Consider the following 14653-nt stretch of genomic DNA (forward strand, 5'->3'; position numbering starts at 1 on the left):
TATTTTGATGTGCTGTTCTTTGGAATTCCTATAATTAAAAAATAAACACATTGTTACTATCTCATAAGAAAATACATTTCATAGTGTGCAATCCAATGCACACAGGGAATTGGCAGGTGAAAGGGAAAATGCAAAAGTATGAAAATACAGTCCTTTAAATGTGACAATAAAGTTTAACATATTAGTACAAAACTAATACACTAAAATAGATGTAGAGGTGCAAAAGGCTACCAGGTTGTAGAAAAAAGGTACCAGCTTTTTTTTTCTTTTCTTTCTTTAAAAAAAGGCTTATTTAAATTTGCTCAAAAAAAATTTTCCACAAAATAAAACCAGCAGCAGCATTAAAACCAAACTGATAACACGCCGTCTCTAATAAAGCAACGCACGTACAAAAGAAGTGAGTGAAGCCGAATTTATCCGCTGGCATGAATGAATTTATCTGACCTAAGTCAGGTCAAAAGTTGCAGAGAATGGGATGTTTACAACTCTTAGGCACAGAGAAATAGTGGAGGTTGCTTTCATAGGGCAGATTTTTTATACAGGAAGTCTGGTTTGTTTGGAGACCTCCTTCCTCTGCTTACCGCATCTTCCCTTTCCAGATCTGCATTTCTCTGCGCTCCATGTTCCAGTGGCTCCTCATCTGCCAGCCTCCTGCTGGGTCTCTCTTCTTGCATTTCAGAGGTGTATGCAGAGAGTGAAGGTCTGTTGGAGGTTAGCCCATAGGTTAAATCTGTTTCCATTTTCGTTCTTCCCCTGATGTGAACTGGGCCATTACCAGCATTTTCTTGGGTGGCCAATGCCAAGTCGAGTCTCTGGGGAGGTTGCTCTAAGACATCGAGGTGTATTGGCTCATTCTTTTGTCTGTGTTGGTGCCCATCTTGGGAGAGCAGGTACTCTCTCCTAGAATCATCTTGCTTTTTAGGAGATATCTGGGAAGGTAGATAGGCTGACTTTAAGCCACTTGGTGATGCCTTATTGTGGCTATACAAATCTGGGCCAAAATATATGCCTTGTGAAGGTGAAGGACTGTGCCTGTTGGGTGCTGGAGTGGAGGGTCTGCATGCAGCATTAGAGAAGTCATAGAAGTCAGGATATTCCTCTCGAGCATCTATTTTTTGCTCTATTGCATGTTTCTTTCGAGAAGTGGGCATGTGTCTGTTCTGAATACATGAAATGTGCTGGGGTGGACCAGGCCCTACCTCCGTAACCGTCTGGCTTAATTCTGTGTCAACCGTGAGCTCTGGTAATCTTCTGTCTTTTAAAGACATTGCTGACACACCCATTGCGATATCTGGCATCAGTTCATTTAGCAAGGGTTGAGTACACTGGAAAAGAAAAGAAATTGGTCCATGGAAACAAAGCAAAAGCTAAACCCAAACTGTATTTAGGTCAATTTCTGTAATTTAAAATGGCATTTTCCTAATCTACCTTTGTCTAGACCAACCTCAGCCTGCCAGTTTCCTACACTGTTTAAAGAACACATGTATCCTCCAACCTTCACCCTCCTGCTAGCTTAAGACAACTTTTCCTCCATGAAGCTGTTGTGCCACAGTAATAGATCCTTCTTAAATGCATTTTGTCTTGAATATGCAGTAAATGACAATGTACTGCTCTTAAAAGGTCACAACTCTTAAAAGGTAAGCCTGCTTTAAACCACTTGCAATTATCAAACTAAACAAGGTACTTGGTGTAGAACTTTGTTACAGCACAGAGTTCCAGTGCAAGGAAGCCACAAAACAAGTACTTCATCACTACAGACTTTAAAGTAAGTTAATTGCATGCACATGTATGTGTACAAACAACAGCCTCAGAGCATCAGCCACAGCAGTGACTACATCCACAAAGTGCATGGAGGTTGTTGCATGGCATTCTTCTTGCCTACACCTATAAGCAATCTTACGATGAGACAAGCATATTAGTCTTCTAGACAGAAGAGTGTAAGTCACAAATTGCAGAAAGAATACAGAACAAAAATATCACCCATATTAAGCCTAGGCTTCTCCTTGCAGTTTCATAGAAACATTCCAGCAGAAACATTTCTAATGTGGAAAAGATCACTATATAGTTTCCTTAGCGAAGTCAGTATCGATCAAAAGAAAGAGACATGCTGCAAAAACCACCCTTGAACAATGGCAAACAATTCTAGTTTGAAGTTAAATATTTTAACCTAAAATATAAAAAGGAGTCCAATATATTTAGGACAATCACTAAAGGAAAAAAAACTTCTAAGAAATCTATGTTTCCATTCAGAACTCCAGAGCAAATCAGCATCTAAAGAGCAGGTTTTCAGTGTGACACAAGCAGAAAAAAAATTACCAAATTCTTTACTTAGCACTTTGTGTACTTCACAAATATATGTCTTTGTCCAGTATGTCATAGGTCATCGTCTTCATTGCATCATATTGTAGTTCAGCAAATATAATGATTGTCTTTAAATGCTGTAACAAACCCCTTTATATTTGCAATTACCAATTTCTGCCTGCCCATTCATTTTGAAATCTTTTTCACAGCTGTAAGGCCTTCACATTTGTCTCTCTGCACATAAAGGTTCCCTTTATATGCATGTTTACTTCAGGACTACTTACCTGTGAATAGGTAAAATACCATCACACTATTTCTACCCATGAATTACAGCATGCAGTCCACTGCTGAAGTTGACTTATGCCTTGTTTTAATCTAGAGCAAACTATAATATTTCAGAAGACTTGCAAGTCTCACTTGCCCCCCCATAATACTCCTGGCCCCTGGAATATTCATCCTCCCCAGGATCAGGGCATGCCTTTGGGATGCAGAATGCTGACAGCCAGCCTGGTAGAAAATTCTTCTCCTAACTAATGAAGATGCTCTTTTATTTAACAAAGCAAAGTTACTTAATCATAAGAATTCTCTCCAGCTCCTCTCTACAAGCTACTCTGAGTGGCCAGAGACAGGGAAAGGAAGAGAAATCGTAATACTTACTACTTGCTTCTCAGCTGCCATCACTGCCGCTGCTGCAGCCACCGTTTGCCTCCCCAGACCTGTAGTGTTAGTGCAATCGGGAGGTGCTGCTTTAACTCCGGGCAGGTAGACAGGGGGTGCAGCTTTGGGAGCGGTTCGGGAGTGGAATAGAGAGTGATTACAGGGGTAGGAAAAGGAACGGGAGGGATGCTGACTTGGCATTCTTTGTTTCCAGCCCATTTTGAACTGGTTATGAATAGGAGTTGCTGGTGGGTGGTACGGAGGTGGAGGAGGGGGCAATGGTGGATGGAAGGCCACAAAAGAGTCCAGTTCTGTAAACATGGTTTCTGCAGTGGGAGTGCTGTTAACACGACACCGTCCAGATTGTCTCATTGTCAGGAGTGGGCTCTCGTCCCCAAACCGCTCATCGGGAAAGAATTTGTGAGGATTCTGCAGAGGAAAAACACAGCACGTAACAAAACAAAGTAGGAAGTAATCTAGAAAAATCTCCTGAACTAATAAGGATCAGAACTAGAAATCTGCAAGTACTGTAATGGGTTAATTGTGTCACCTAAAACCTCACCAACACTCGGAGGTGATTACAGCTACCATGGAATAAAGATGTTTTTTAAAAAAACAAGACAAGAAGCATCAGATTCACCATGTGAATAAGCTGACCAATAAATGCATTTGCTTTAACATCAGCATACAAACAGAAGCAGGATTTCCAGTTTCTCAGTTGTGGTATCTACTAAGCAGATCTACTGTATCAGGACTTTTTCTCCTCTCTGATTCAAGAATAAATCATAATCTAGATTTCTAGTTATGGTTTGACTATTCTAATCAACTGGCTCTTTGGCAGTTGTTTTTGTCCCCAAAATCTGTGGCAGTAAGAGCACCTCTTACAAGAGGTGCAACAACTCTTAAGAAAAATACTTATACATTTATAAAATCACATACATCAAGTGCAACAGCAATAATTTGCACTTGGACAGTTCTAAGTTATTGCAGGCATTTCAAAGCATTTTTGCACCCCCATGTGCACACACAAAGCAGTTCTCTTATTGCAGATTACACATTCAATTCACAAGCAGAACAGAGTCAAAGCATTTGTGGTCTTATACAGCAATTTTTCATACCTGCAAAAGTTCAGCAGCAGCATCAGAGAGTCCAAATTCCCGCAACACACGAATCTGAATCTCGTAACTGACTGTGGCGCCTTCTCCACAGTTGAGAGCGTACGCTCTTTGCACCTGCTCCGTGTGACGCAGCTCCTGCAGCCGCCTGATCATCTCTTTTACAACGAGGAGGTTGGGAACTGGAGAGGTAACAGAGAACAGAATGGGGTAAGAGAGATTACTTTTTGAACTGTGAAACAGTAAGTTTGATTGCAATGGGCAGATTTAATTGTGAAGAAAAAGAAAAATCTCATGTCAGACTGACTTGGCTTTTATTATTTTCAGAACCATTCTGCTAAGAACATACTTACACATGTTCCTTGAAGCATCATTAAGGCACATGGGATAACACACATATCATACACATGGTAAAGACATACCATTTTTCCAGCTGCTGCTGGAGTGAGGCACATACATCCTTCTTTGTAAAGTCCCTATGATGCAGGAATTTTATGATTTGAGGATATCTTAAATAACAACTGAATGTTCCCTCATGAATTCTAGAGGCAAAGAATTCACTGATTTTTTTTGGCATACACTTCACACTTCTAGTGGAATTCTATAATCACAAGACCATAATAGCAGTATGCAACTACAGAAAGAGCATTCTAAAAAAATTCCACAAACTGTAAGCCAACATAAACCTGTTAAAATTATGTTGGTTTATGCAGTCATATTGAAATAATTTTTTAAAACAACTTTCCAAAAGGAAATAATGTATAATTTGGGGTATTGATCCTGCTGCAAAACTTTCTCATGACACTTCTTGCTGAAGTTTGATGATTATTATTTTCTGTGGTCTTTCTGTCCTCAGGAAAATGTGCATATCCTAAGAGAAGACAAATCCAGATCTCTGAATACATTAAGTCCTGGCATCTGATTCTTTATCAGCTTTACAAGTGTTATATATTACCATGACCAGATGTCTGCAATGAAAACTCATAAAAGTTAAATGGATCAGACAGCAAGAAGAGTGTGAAAAGATATTTGCATTACAGAGAAGGAAAAAACTCAATACCACGCAACTACAACTGGTCCCAATTTCACAAAGTTTACTTTGGTACACAAAGGGTAAGTGTAAGTAGTACAAAACATTTTTTCCCCCAAATTGAGTTCCTGTACTAGGAAAAAGAAAAAAAAAAAGAAAGGAAAAAAAAAAAAGAAAATAATCCGTTCTATCCAGTCTTCCAGGCTTGGAAATAAGTCTTCCACACTGCCTCCATGCACTTCAATTGTTCTGAAACATCCTGATTTAGCAGTCAGATCTTTAACTATAACAAAGATTTTGCTAACACCAAAAAAAAGAAGAGGATTTTAGAGAAGTTTGAAGCAGTTATCCAAACTAGTAAGCATTAAAAAAATCATTTAAGTTTTTCATGAAAAAGATGCAAAGAACAGAGGGAGGGAGAGAGAATACCTAAGTTGTGAAGAGCCCCCTGGTCTAAGAGCCTGGCCTAAGGGCACGGAGGTGATGTTGGCTAGCTCTCCCTCCAGCAGTTCCTGTGCTCCATCTGTGCTTTGGGATGGATTCCTGTACATGTTATAGGTTTGGTACATGCCTGAATCTCCTCAAATTAATTGGGCTCCATCTACCTTCCGAGCACAAGGCATTGGCAAAACAATCAATTATTTTGGATAATTACAAAACTAAGCAAAGCAGGCAGTTACCAGGACACAATACCTGTGCTCCAACTACTGTCCAGGCTCACAGCTCATATCGAAGGGCTGGCAGTAATTCCTATATATTAAACTGTACAGAACCAAGCTGTAGTGGAGTTTCAGATTGGTCAATATGTCTCATGTTTGCCAACAGAGACAGTTTTTTTCAGAACATGAGAACTTTTATAAAACATTGGAGACCCTTAAGAACCTTTTTTTTTCCTCCACTTCTTTGGAAACTAAGCTTGAGCAAAGTGTTACAAAAGTCACATCTTATGATGAAATACATTCAATTCATAGTGAGTATATTTATGCTTTTCTGTAGAGGAGGAAAAAAATTTGAGTACTGTAATGCACTGCTGAGATGACACAGCTCTAAGTTTCTAAACAAACAATTAGTACTTTTATCAAATTACAGAAGTTTTCAGAAGCTCCTTTTAGGCTTTATCAAGTCTCTTCCTGAATCACAAGAAACAAACAGATCAAAACCATTCCACAAACCTTACTAGAAATCTTATTGCAGTGTTTAACCAAACAGTGTTTCAAATCTTCCTAGCAACTCAACTTAAATTATCTTGCATCAGTTGAAACCTATTATTTTTGCTCCCACTCCAGCATCTGGAAGAACGGTTTATCTATTACCTTTCAACACAGTTGACTGAAGGGAGACAACTGATATGCAAAGAGCTTATGAAACGGGGAATGGGGAGTGGTGGAGAGAGGAAGATGGCTGTTTTCTTGGTGGCATGACATCTTTAATGCTTTTCTACAGACTCTCAAATGGATCCATATCTACCGAAATATGACACTTTGATCTAAAAACAAATGCCAAAAGTTTACACAATTTCAAGGAAAGACTTATGCTAATAGATTAAAAATGTATTTAAAATTACTAACTATGCAGCAACACCATCCACCATAGGACAGCTCTGATCTGCAAATGGTTGAAGACTGCACAGAATTTTACAGGGAATTATGTGCTTTTTCTGCTACACTTTCCTTATGTACTCACTTCTGGTGACTGCTGGAAGGGGGATAGTACACTAGACAGACAAATCCTTGACCTGACCCAGTACAGCCACTTAAAGGGCTAAACACCATGCCCCATCTGAGACCAAATTACTTCACATGTCTTGTGGCACATTTGTTTTTGTATTTTAGTATGACTCTATGGAATAGTATAATATTGACCTTCCAGGCTTTTCTCCACAGAGCTTCCCTGAGCCATACCGTATGCACATGGCTGGCTACACCTATGTAAGCATAACGTTTCCTACTTTCTTCACTGAATTTAAATTTAATGTTGGACATTTAGCTACCTAATCTTGCAGTCAAAAACATCCACTGACCTTCCCACCTTGTCATCAGCTGCAAGTTTTGCCAGTTTATTCTCTATGCACACTGATTGTTAATGGTGCCGGGGAAAGGTGGAAACAGACAGATGCTTTGGCAATCCCGCCAGATGCATTCTTCCAGTTTGACACCAAAATATCAAATGCATAAATGACAAAATATATTACAACATTTTTATGACTGTATTTCCCTGGCTCGCCTATGGGAACGTCACACAAAGCATCCTGAAGCCCAGAGACACTGTATCTACTTCCACCTATAAAAGCTTACTCTGACATAAGAGGAATGAAATTGGCTTGACTTCAAAGCTAAAGTGGATTTGGTAAACTGCAAAAAGTGTTAGCCTACTTCCAATATTTTTCTGGCAAACTGAGTTAAGCTGACTGCCCTACAAGTTATGCTCCCCTGCCTTTTTTTTTTTTTTTTTTTTTTTTTAAATATCAGTATTTTGCCATTTTCTACCCTTCTGGATCAACCAGTCATCCAAGTAGAAAACTGAGAACCACTCTGAGACCAGATAGCCAGGCTCCAGCAAGTGTTCTACAGTAAGTTTAACTAGTCCAAGGTTTTTCAAATTGCTCAGCTGAAGCAGGTTAAAATACTACCCCCTCCAGTAGCTTGCTCTTCAACTACTTATTATGCCATCCAGAAATAGTTAATATCTTCAGAGTAGGTCAAAGCAAAAGGGACTAGGACTGGGTGGGAAGAAGCCCAAATAATGCAGTACTACTCTCTGAAGAAATCCTAACATTCAATAATTCACATTCCCTCTCCCCAGCCCAAAGCCCCATCCACTCGCACGAGACCAATGGGCACTGCAAGTGACCCAGCAGCCTTACCTGGGATCTCGTTGGCTATAACAGAAGGAGGACTGGACTGGTTGGTGCTAACTTGCTGGTGGGTAATCACATGGCAGCACTGCGGCACTGCGTTGTTTACCATGTAAAGGGTGTCGGGCACGTTGGACATTCGGACCATCCGCAAACGAACCAGATCGGTTTGTTCCACCATCATCTCATCCAGTACTGACTGCAACGACAGCCGTTAGAGCCTCATGAAGGCAACTGCACGCACATCCCCGCCGGGAGCTGCTGCAAACACAGTCCCCGAGGCCACAACTCTAGCAATGTCTAAACCGTAACTTTTCCAGGTCCCAAACAGTATTTGGCTTTTCCACAGCATTTTCTATTCCATTTTCGAGTCACAATCAGAACTGAGTTTTGGAGCCAAGAGCAGGCAGGTGAATAAAGTTTGGGAAGGCTGCTTTGTTTACTTTGTACCTGTCAGATTGGAAGTAACCTTGGAGGCCAGACCCTCTGGACTCTGCCTCAGACAATTACTGCCTAGAGGTCTGTGCCACTGAGTAGAAGGCACTAGTCTGAAAATGAAATGTGTTGCCCTCAGATTCTTAAAGAATAGAAAGGGATTTATGCATATGCTTTTAAGACTCATTTATTGTGAAATGGATTTACTACCAAAAATTGGAGGGTAAGAGGGGAGTTAAAAAACAAACAAAAAAAATCAGAAATCACTCATCTGCAATTTTTGCATTTCACAATAATTAAACTATGAATAGGAGTATAGTTACCAGATAATTAAAGTCCTCCCTCTAAGGTTAAGCAGCTAATGACACTTTTAAAAATATTAACAGCATTATATGAAACTAATAGAAACAAGTAGGAATCCTGATGGGGGTGGAGGGGGAAATTTAGAAATTTTTTACTTTAAGATTACCACTAATGCACTCTCACACCATATACCAGAAAACTAAGAAGAGTCAAAGCTTTTAGCACATGTTCTTTAACACATTTTTGTTAGTTTTAACAATCTAAGATACAAAGATAAAATTTTAACTGGCTAGTTAGTGGCACTTCACTGCTTTAGTGCCACATGGTGCTCTCTAGCCTTTGTGCCCAAAATGCAAAGTAGTTTGATTTCTCCCCTCCCCTCAAAGAGGATGTCAACGACAACTTGCATAGAAAATATTTTCTTTCTTAGGCACAGGGCAAAAGCTCTGAATTCACCAGAGCAGTGGTCAGACTTTGTAGGTGATGTCGATGTGCACAGCTTGCCCTAATCCTCTTGTTCTGCCATCACCTGCACTGCTGGGACTCAGGAGCTCTTGACTTAAGTCAGAGCTGCCCTAAGTGGTGGCATGAGTTAGCAATCTGCAAGGGTCGCATTCTGTCTAACAGAACATGGCATGTTTCTGCCCCACGCAGAGCCATCTCCACCCTGTCACCAAATGACACCACCAGAGATGCTACAAGATCTTCAGTTTGACAGTCCTCATGCAAGATACTAAATAGGGAAGCTACTGCTTGAGCATGACACGAAGGACTTCAGTCACATTGGACACAAGATATTTATTCCATTTTGCGGAGGATTGAAAGAATTTTTGATACATTCTGATTCAAACAAGAAGAGTTTGAATACCAGAGTCCTCTGCCGAGTGGAATAGCAGTTCTCCACCCAGCTCTGGTGGGAGCTGAGGAGCCTGAAAGACCTGGCACAAGGTTGCTGACTAGCTGTAAACTGGGACTCTCAGGCTCTCACCTTGCCATCCGCCTGCCAGGAGGGCTGCCGAGGAGCTGGGCCGGCAAACTGGCTGGAAACCAGGGAGGTTTCCCTCAGAACGCTGCTTTGTTTCCGGTGGAATTTCATCAAGATCTGTCTTGCAAACATTTCAATTTCGACAAAAAAAAATTTTGTTGAAATTTTTCTGACCAGTTCTAGAGACTTGAGCCTGATGATCAATCTTGTAAGTCTTGTTAAATTGAAAACGTTAGTATTTTAGGCCAGTACATGCAAAGAGAGACAAAACATACAAAAAAAAAAAATCTTTCCCTGCTTACAGAAACCCCTGCTGACTCTAATTTAACAATAGTCAAGTGTTATTAATGATTATTACCTTAGCCTCCTCCACATATGGCGAGAACAGTCTTGGCCGCACATATATTCCAGCATTTTTTTGCCGCAGCCAGGCATTTGACTTTCCACCTTCTGATGTTGGCAGCATGTCTGAAGGAGGAGTACTAATCAAGCCCCTCTTCATCTTTAAGAATCAAGAAAGAGTTTTATGGTTTTTTCCAATATAAATATGGGAAAAACTTGCAAGAAATGCATTTCTTACACTAGTGATTTTTCTTTAGCCTTCTGATAGGTTTAAAGAACAGAAAATTTAACCAGAAAAAGTTATACATGTACTACTCTGAGTGATAACACTTTAGGAACTAATCCTTAGGGATAAAAAAACCAAACCAAACCAAAACACCAAACCCCAAAACAACAAACCAACAACCTCAACGTTGTATAATCTGAAGTACAAAGAACTGAGAGATAGTATTTTATGAGACTAACTTACTGCATCACTCAGTACTTCACTATTCATGGGTAAGATGTGCTCAATGCGGACAAAAGGTAAAAGTGGAGACAGGATCTCTCTCAGCTCCTCAATGTCAAGATCTCTCCTCTTCACACCTCTTTTGTTCACACTGTGAGCAGTACCACTGAGTAAATTAGGCTCTGTGGGAAGCAACGAGAAATACTAAATTTACATCAAAAAGTTTAAATAGGAAAGTGGGAGTTACAGGGCTTAGAGGAAGTTACAGAAAAGGAAAGAAAATTTTAATTTTAAATCTACAGTGCTCATCAGCAGTGTTCCACAAAACTATTTCATGCCTTAAAATCTGATATGAAGCATCCATAGAGACAGGTTCAGTTTACAGGAGCATGGGTCATTTGCACAGCTGTCAGTTTCAAAGCATAAACCAGGGAGAAAATGCAAAAATAGTCTTTGAGGTAAATGTTTATAAAGCTCTACCAAGAGCTATGCTATGAAAACGTTTGTACCCCCCTGCTAGCAGTTCCCCAGTTCCCCCATGGACTCTCTCCTGCAGCTCCCCTCTCTTTCCCCACCAGTTTTCAGAGACTTATTTTCTACAAGTTAAGGCCTGAAGAGTCCACTGGGATAAATTATTTTAGCCTCTTTGTGTAACCCACCGTAGTAATAACTCTGCCAAGCCCATTCAAATTGCTCTCATGGTCACAGAATATCTATGCCAAGAGCAGGTATCTTCCTAGAGACTGCAAGAGAACAACATATTACACTCTCAGGTCATTCTCCCTCCTCAGTTAACTACCTTCACCGGTATTTTAGGTATTGTGCCCAACCTGACTAGTTTCACCTTTCGAGGAAATCTGTCAAACACACCCATCCTCCCATCAATGCAGGCAGCTCAAATTTTGTCCACAGCCCATTACAATTTCTAATGCTTTCTGGTATTTGAATGACACTGCCACATTTTCAGAGCTGCAAAATCAAGAGCATCACTGAGGATTTTAGACCAAATTACTAGACTAAATTTGGCCCTAATCAGACAGAACTTGGCACAGCTCTTTGTATTGGGTTTGTGTGGCACGGTTTTGATAGTGGAGGGCTACGGGGCTACTTACATTTGTTATTTGGGAAATATATATTTAACCTACTTCCCACATCCAACACATGTGAGATTGCTCTTGATGTTACCACTGTAGCAATTATATGCATCTGAGCTAATAAAAATACATTTACATCTACTTTAGGAAAAATACTGATGCCACTTGATGGCTTGTTTCTCACTACCACAGATTTCTGTGGGTGAAATGTACTCAAACTGAGAGGTTGACACAGTAAACTAAGAATAAGACTACTGTGAGAAGCCTGCATGAGCATAGAAAAGTAAAAGATACTGCAGGGGGGGGTTTATTTGATGGATTAGTTACAAGAAAAATAATTCTGAAACAATAGGAAATCAATCAGGCTTAAAAATCAAAAGACAACTGTAGAGGTTGAAAGAGTCTCTGGAAGTCTGGTTCGGACACAACCACCACCCTCTGCCTACACTCCCCCAGGCAGAGTAGAGCAGGTTGCCCATGACTATGTCCAGTTGGGTTTTGATCATCTCCAAGGATGGAGACCCCAGAACTACTCTGGGTAACCTGTGTCTGATCTGGAATCTTCACAGTTGCCTGCATTTAAATAGAATTTCCTCTGTTTCAGTTAATGCCTCATTGCCTCTCATCCTGTCCTGGGTGCCAAGAGAAGAATGTGCCTCTTATTTCCTTTACTTCCTGCCATTAGATATTTATAGACTTTGCTAAGAACCCCCCTAAGCCTTCTATTCTTGAGGTTAAACAATCCCAGCTTCCTCAGAATGCCTGCATTCTTTTTTTTTTTTTTTTTTTTTTACAGAGCAAAAGCTTTTTTTTATAAAAGTGCATTTGTTTAGTTTTGACCATACTATGAACAAAGATTAAATTTCCTTAAGTTACAGATTACCCACAAAAAAGAACTTCCATACATTTTGGTTTATTTGGTTTAGTATGGTGTGGTTTAAAGGATCCTTACCCCGATCTGCTATTCTCTTCATCAACTGGTGTTCTCCCCATTTAATCAGGTATTTAAGAATATCTTGTTCACTTGCCTGGTAGAAAGAAAAAGTCATCAATCTGTGTATGCTTAGTTTAAGGTTACACAGAAACCAAACAACAAAGTCACATACACAGGTCTTTTACAGTTATAAAGAAACACAACTATACCAAGAGTGAAGTAAGTATTTGTACTTTACAATCTGCTACACCACTTCCCCCAAATATTTTAAGGTAGTACTACTGGTATATCACCACCACGATTTCTAGATTCGTGTCACTTACTGAATCTCTCAGAAGGGGAAAAAAAAATTTCTACAGAAGAAAAGTTTTGTCTATCATGAAAATTTACAGGTATTAAAAATCTGAATGATCAGCGTTAATTAAAAGGAGCAGTTCTAACACTGAGTGTTGGATCTCTTGTTTAACATTACAAATTCACCATCTGCACAGCTTGAAAAACTAGGAAAATAATCCAACTAAATTATAACCTCAGTGAAGAGAAAGATTTTCAGTAACACTACAAACAAAGCAACTTTACTTTGTTCATACCTATACACATGTGCTAACCACTCAACATTTTTAGAGGAAAAAAATCATGCACTGAAAAATTTATCTATTTAATTTCTTAACAGCTAGGGTAGGAAATTTAATAATAACACACACTTTTATGTAACATCAACAGTACTGTTACTGTGATTCCTGAAATGCTTAAAGTGAACAAATTTTTTTAAACACTTTAAACAACCTCTAACACTTTATACTATTAAAAAAAAAAAAAAAAGACTGGGAAGGATACAATAAAAAAAAATAATCCAGTCATCTTTAAGTTATAAAAGGCTTGTCATTATTATAAAGATATATCCCTTGAAGAGAAATGGCAGTAAAAATCCACAAGCTTTCTATTAGTCAGTATGGTTTCCTCTCCCTAAAACCACACAATCACTGAAGGAAAGTCACAATAAAAAAAGAAATTCTGCAATACTTGTCAGAAAAGTTATGTTTATACTTCCCTTAAAAAATCAATTAAGCCTTCTGAACAATTACTAGTTTATTAGCTCCCACTGCCCCCAACTAGGATGTACGTTGTTACAGCAAAACTACTACCACCACATAGTTTTTATAAAACACTGAAACATGCAAGGCGAGCGTTAGGCTCAGAAATGCTTTGTTTAAAATAGTTCGCAGCTGTTTCTGGCTTCTAAGCTGTTCAGGCTTCTAAGCAACAGCAAACACCACCAGTTCCGGTTGTGTTACAAGCGAAGAACAAAACAGTTTCTTCAATCACTACTTCAATTTCATTTTTTATATATTATAAAGGAATGCTCAGTGTGCACACAAACCCCTTCTTGACTACAATTTAAAATGAGCTACTCCCAAGCACTTCTAGCAATGGTATAACACACCCTGCTTCGAGCAGGACCAGCTCTGTTCTGCATCGCAGGTTACCTGTAAGTAGTCAGACTGAATAGCTGTGAGCAGGTGGTCCTTGCTGAGTTCATAGAAGACATCTGTAGTCATGACCTGGGTAAACTCCTCACAGAGGAAATGTAGTGCTTGACGATGTACCCACTTAGAACCGTACGGCTGAGAGCTCCACTTCAGAATGGCAATTAAGGTGTCTAGTGAGATGCTCTCAGCAATAATATCTTCACAGCCTAGGGAAAAAAAAAAGCAAAAATCAATTATGTTGTTACAGAAGCACTTTGTCACCCAAAACATCCTTCTCTCTAAGTTGGAGAGATGTGGATTTGGTGGGTGGACTGTTCAGTGGATAAGAAATTGGCTGGATGGTCACATCAAGAGGGTAGGGCTCAATGGCTCAATGTCCAGATGGAAGATGGTGACAAGTGGTGTCCCTCAAGGGTCCGTACTAGGTCCGCTTTCTTTTATTTCTGTTATTAAACAATCTTATCTCAACCTACGAGCCTCCTGACCATTGCCCTAATCATCCCCCCTATCCCCTGGGCATGGGGGGAAAGTGGGTAAACAGCTGTGTTGGCTGCTAGCCAAGGGTTAGCCCAGTCAAACTACCACACCAGTGCTGTTTGATATCTTCATGAATTACCCTGACAGTGGGATTAACTGCACCCTCAGCAAGTTCACTGACGATGCCA

At 39.8% G+C, this 14653-nt stretch overlaps 1 protein-coding gene across 1 annotated transcript; it reads right to left on the reverse strand.

Moving 5' to 3' along the window:
• Window positions 1–292: 292 nt before the first annotated feature.
• On the reverse strand, window positions 293–14194 carry LOC104518331 (BTB/POZ domain-containing protein 7; the record flags this gene model as incomplete). Its single annotated transcript, XM_010163003.2, has 9 exons — window positions 293–1325; window positions 2959–3387; window positions 4077–4255; window positions 7967–8156; window positions 9684–9797; window positions 10039–10182; window positions 10492–10652; window positions 12517–12592; window positions 13986–14194. Coding segments are annotated over 9 exons (2309 nt in total), but the record flags the coding sequence as incomplete, so codon positions are not given.
• Between the last annotated feature and the right edge of the window lie 459 nt (window positions 14195–14653).

Source organism: Antrostomus carolinensis, unplaced genomic scaffold (assembly GCF_000700745.2).
Source record: "Antrostomus carolinensis isolate BGI_N321 unplaced genomic scaffold, ASM70074v2 scaffold7232, whole genome shotgun sequence".
Taxonomy (NCBI): Eukaryota; Metazoa; Chordata; class Aves; order Caprimulgiformes; family Caprimulgidae; genus Antrostomus; species Antrostomus carolinensis.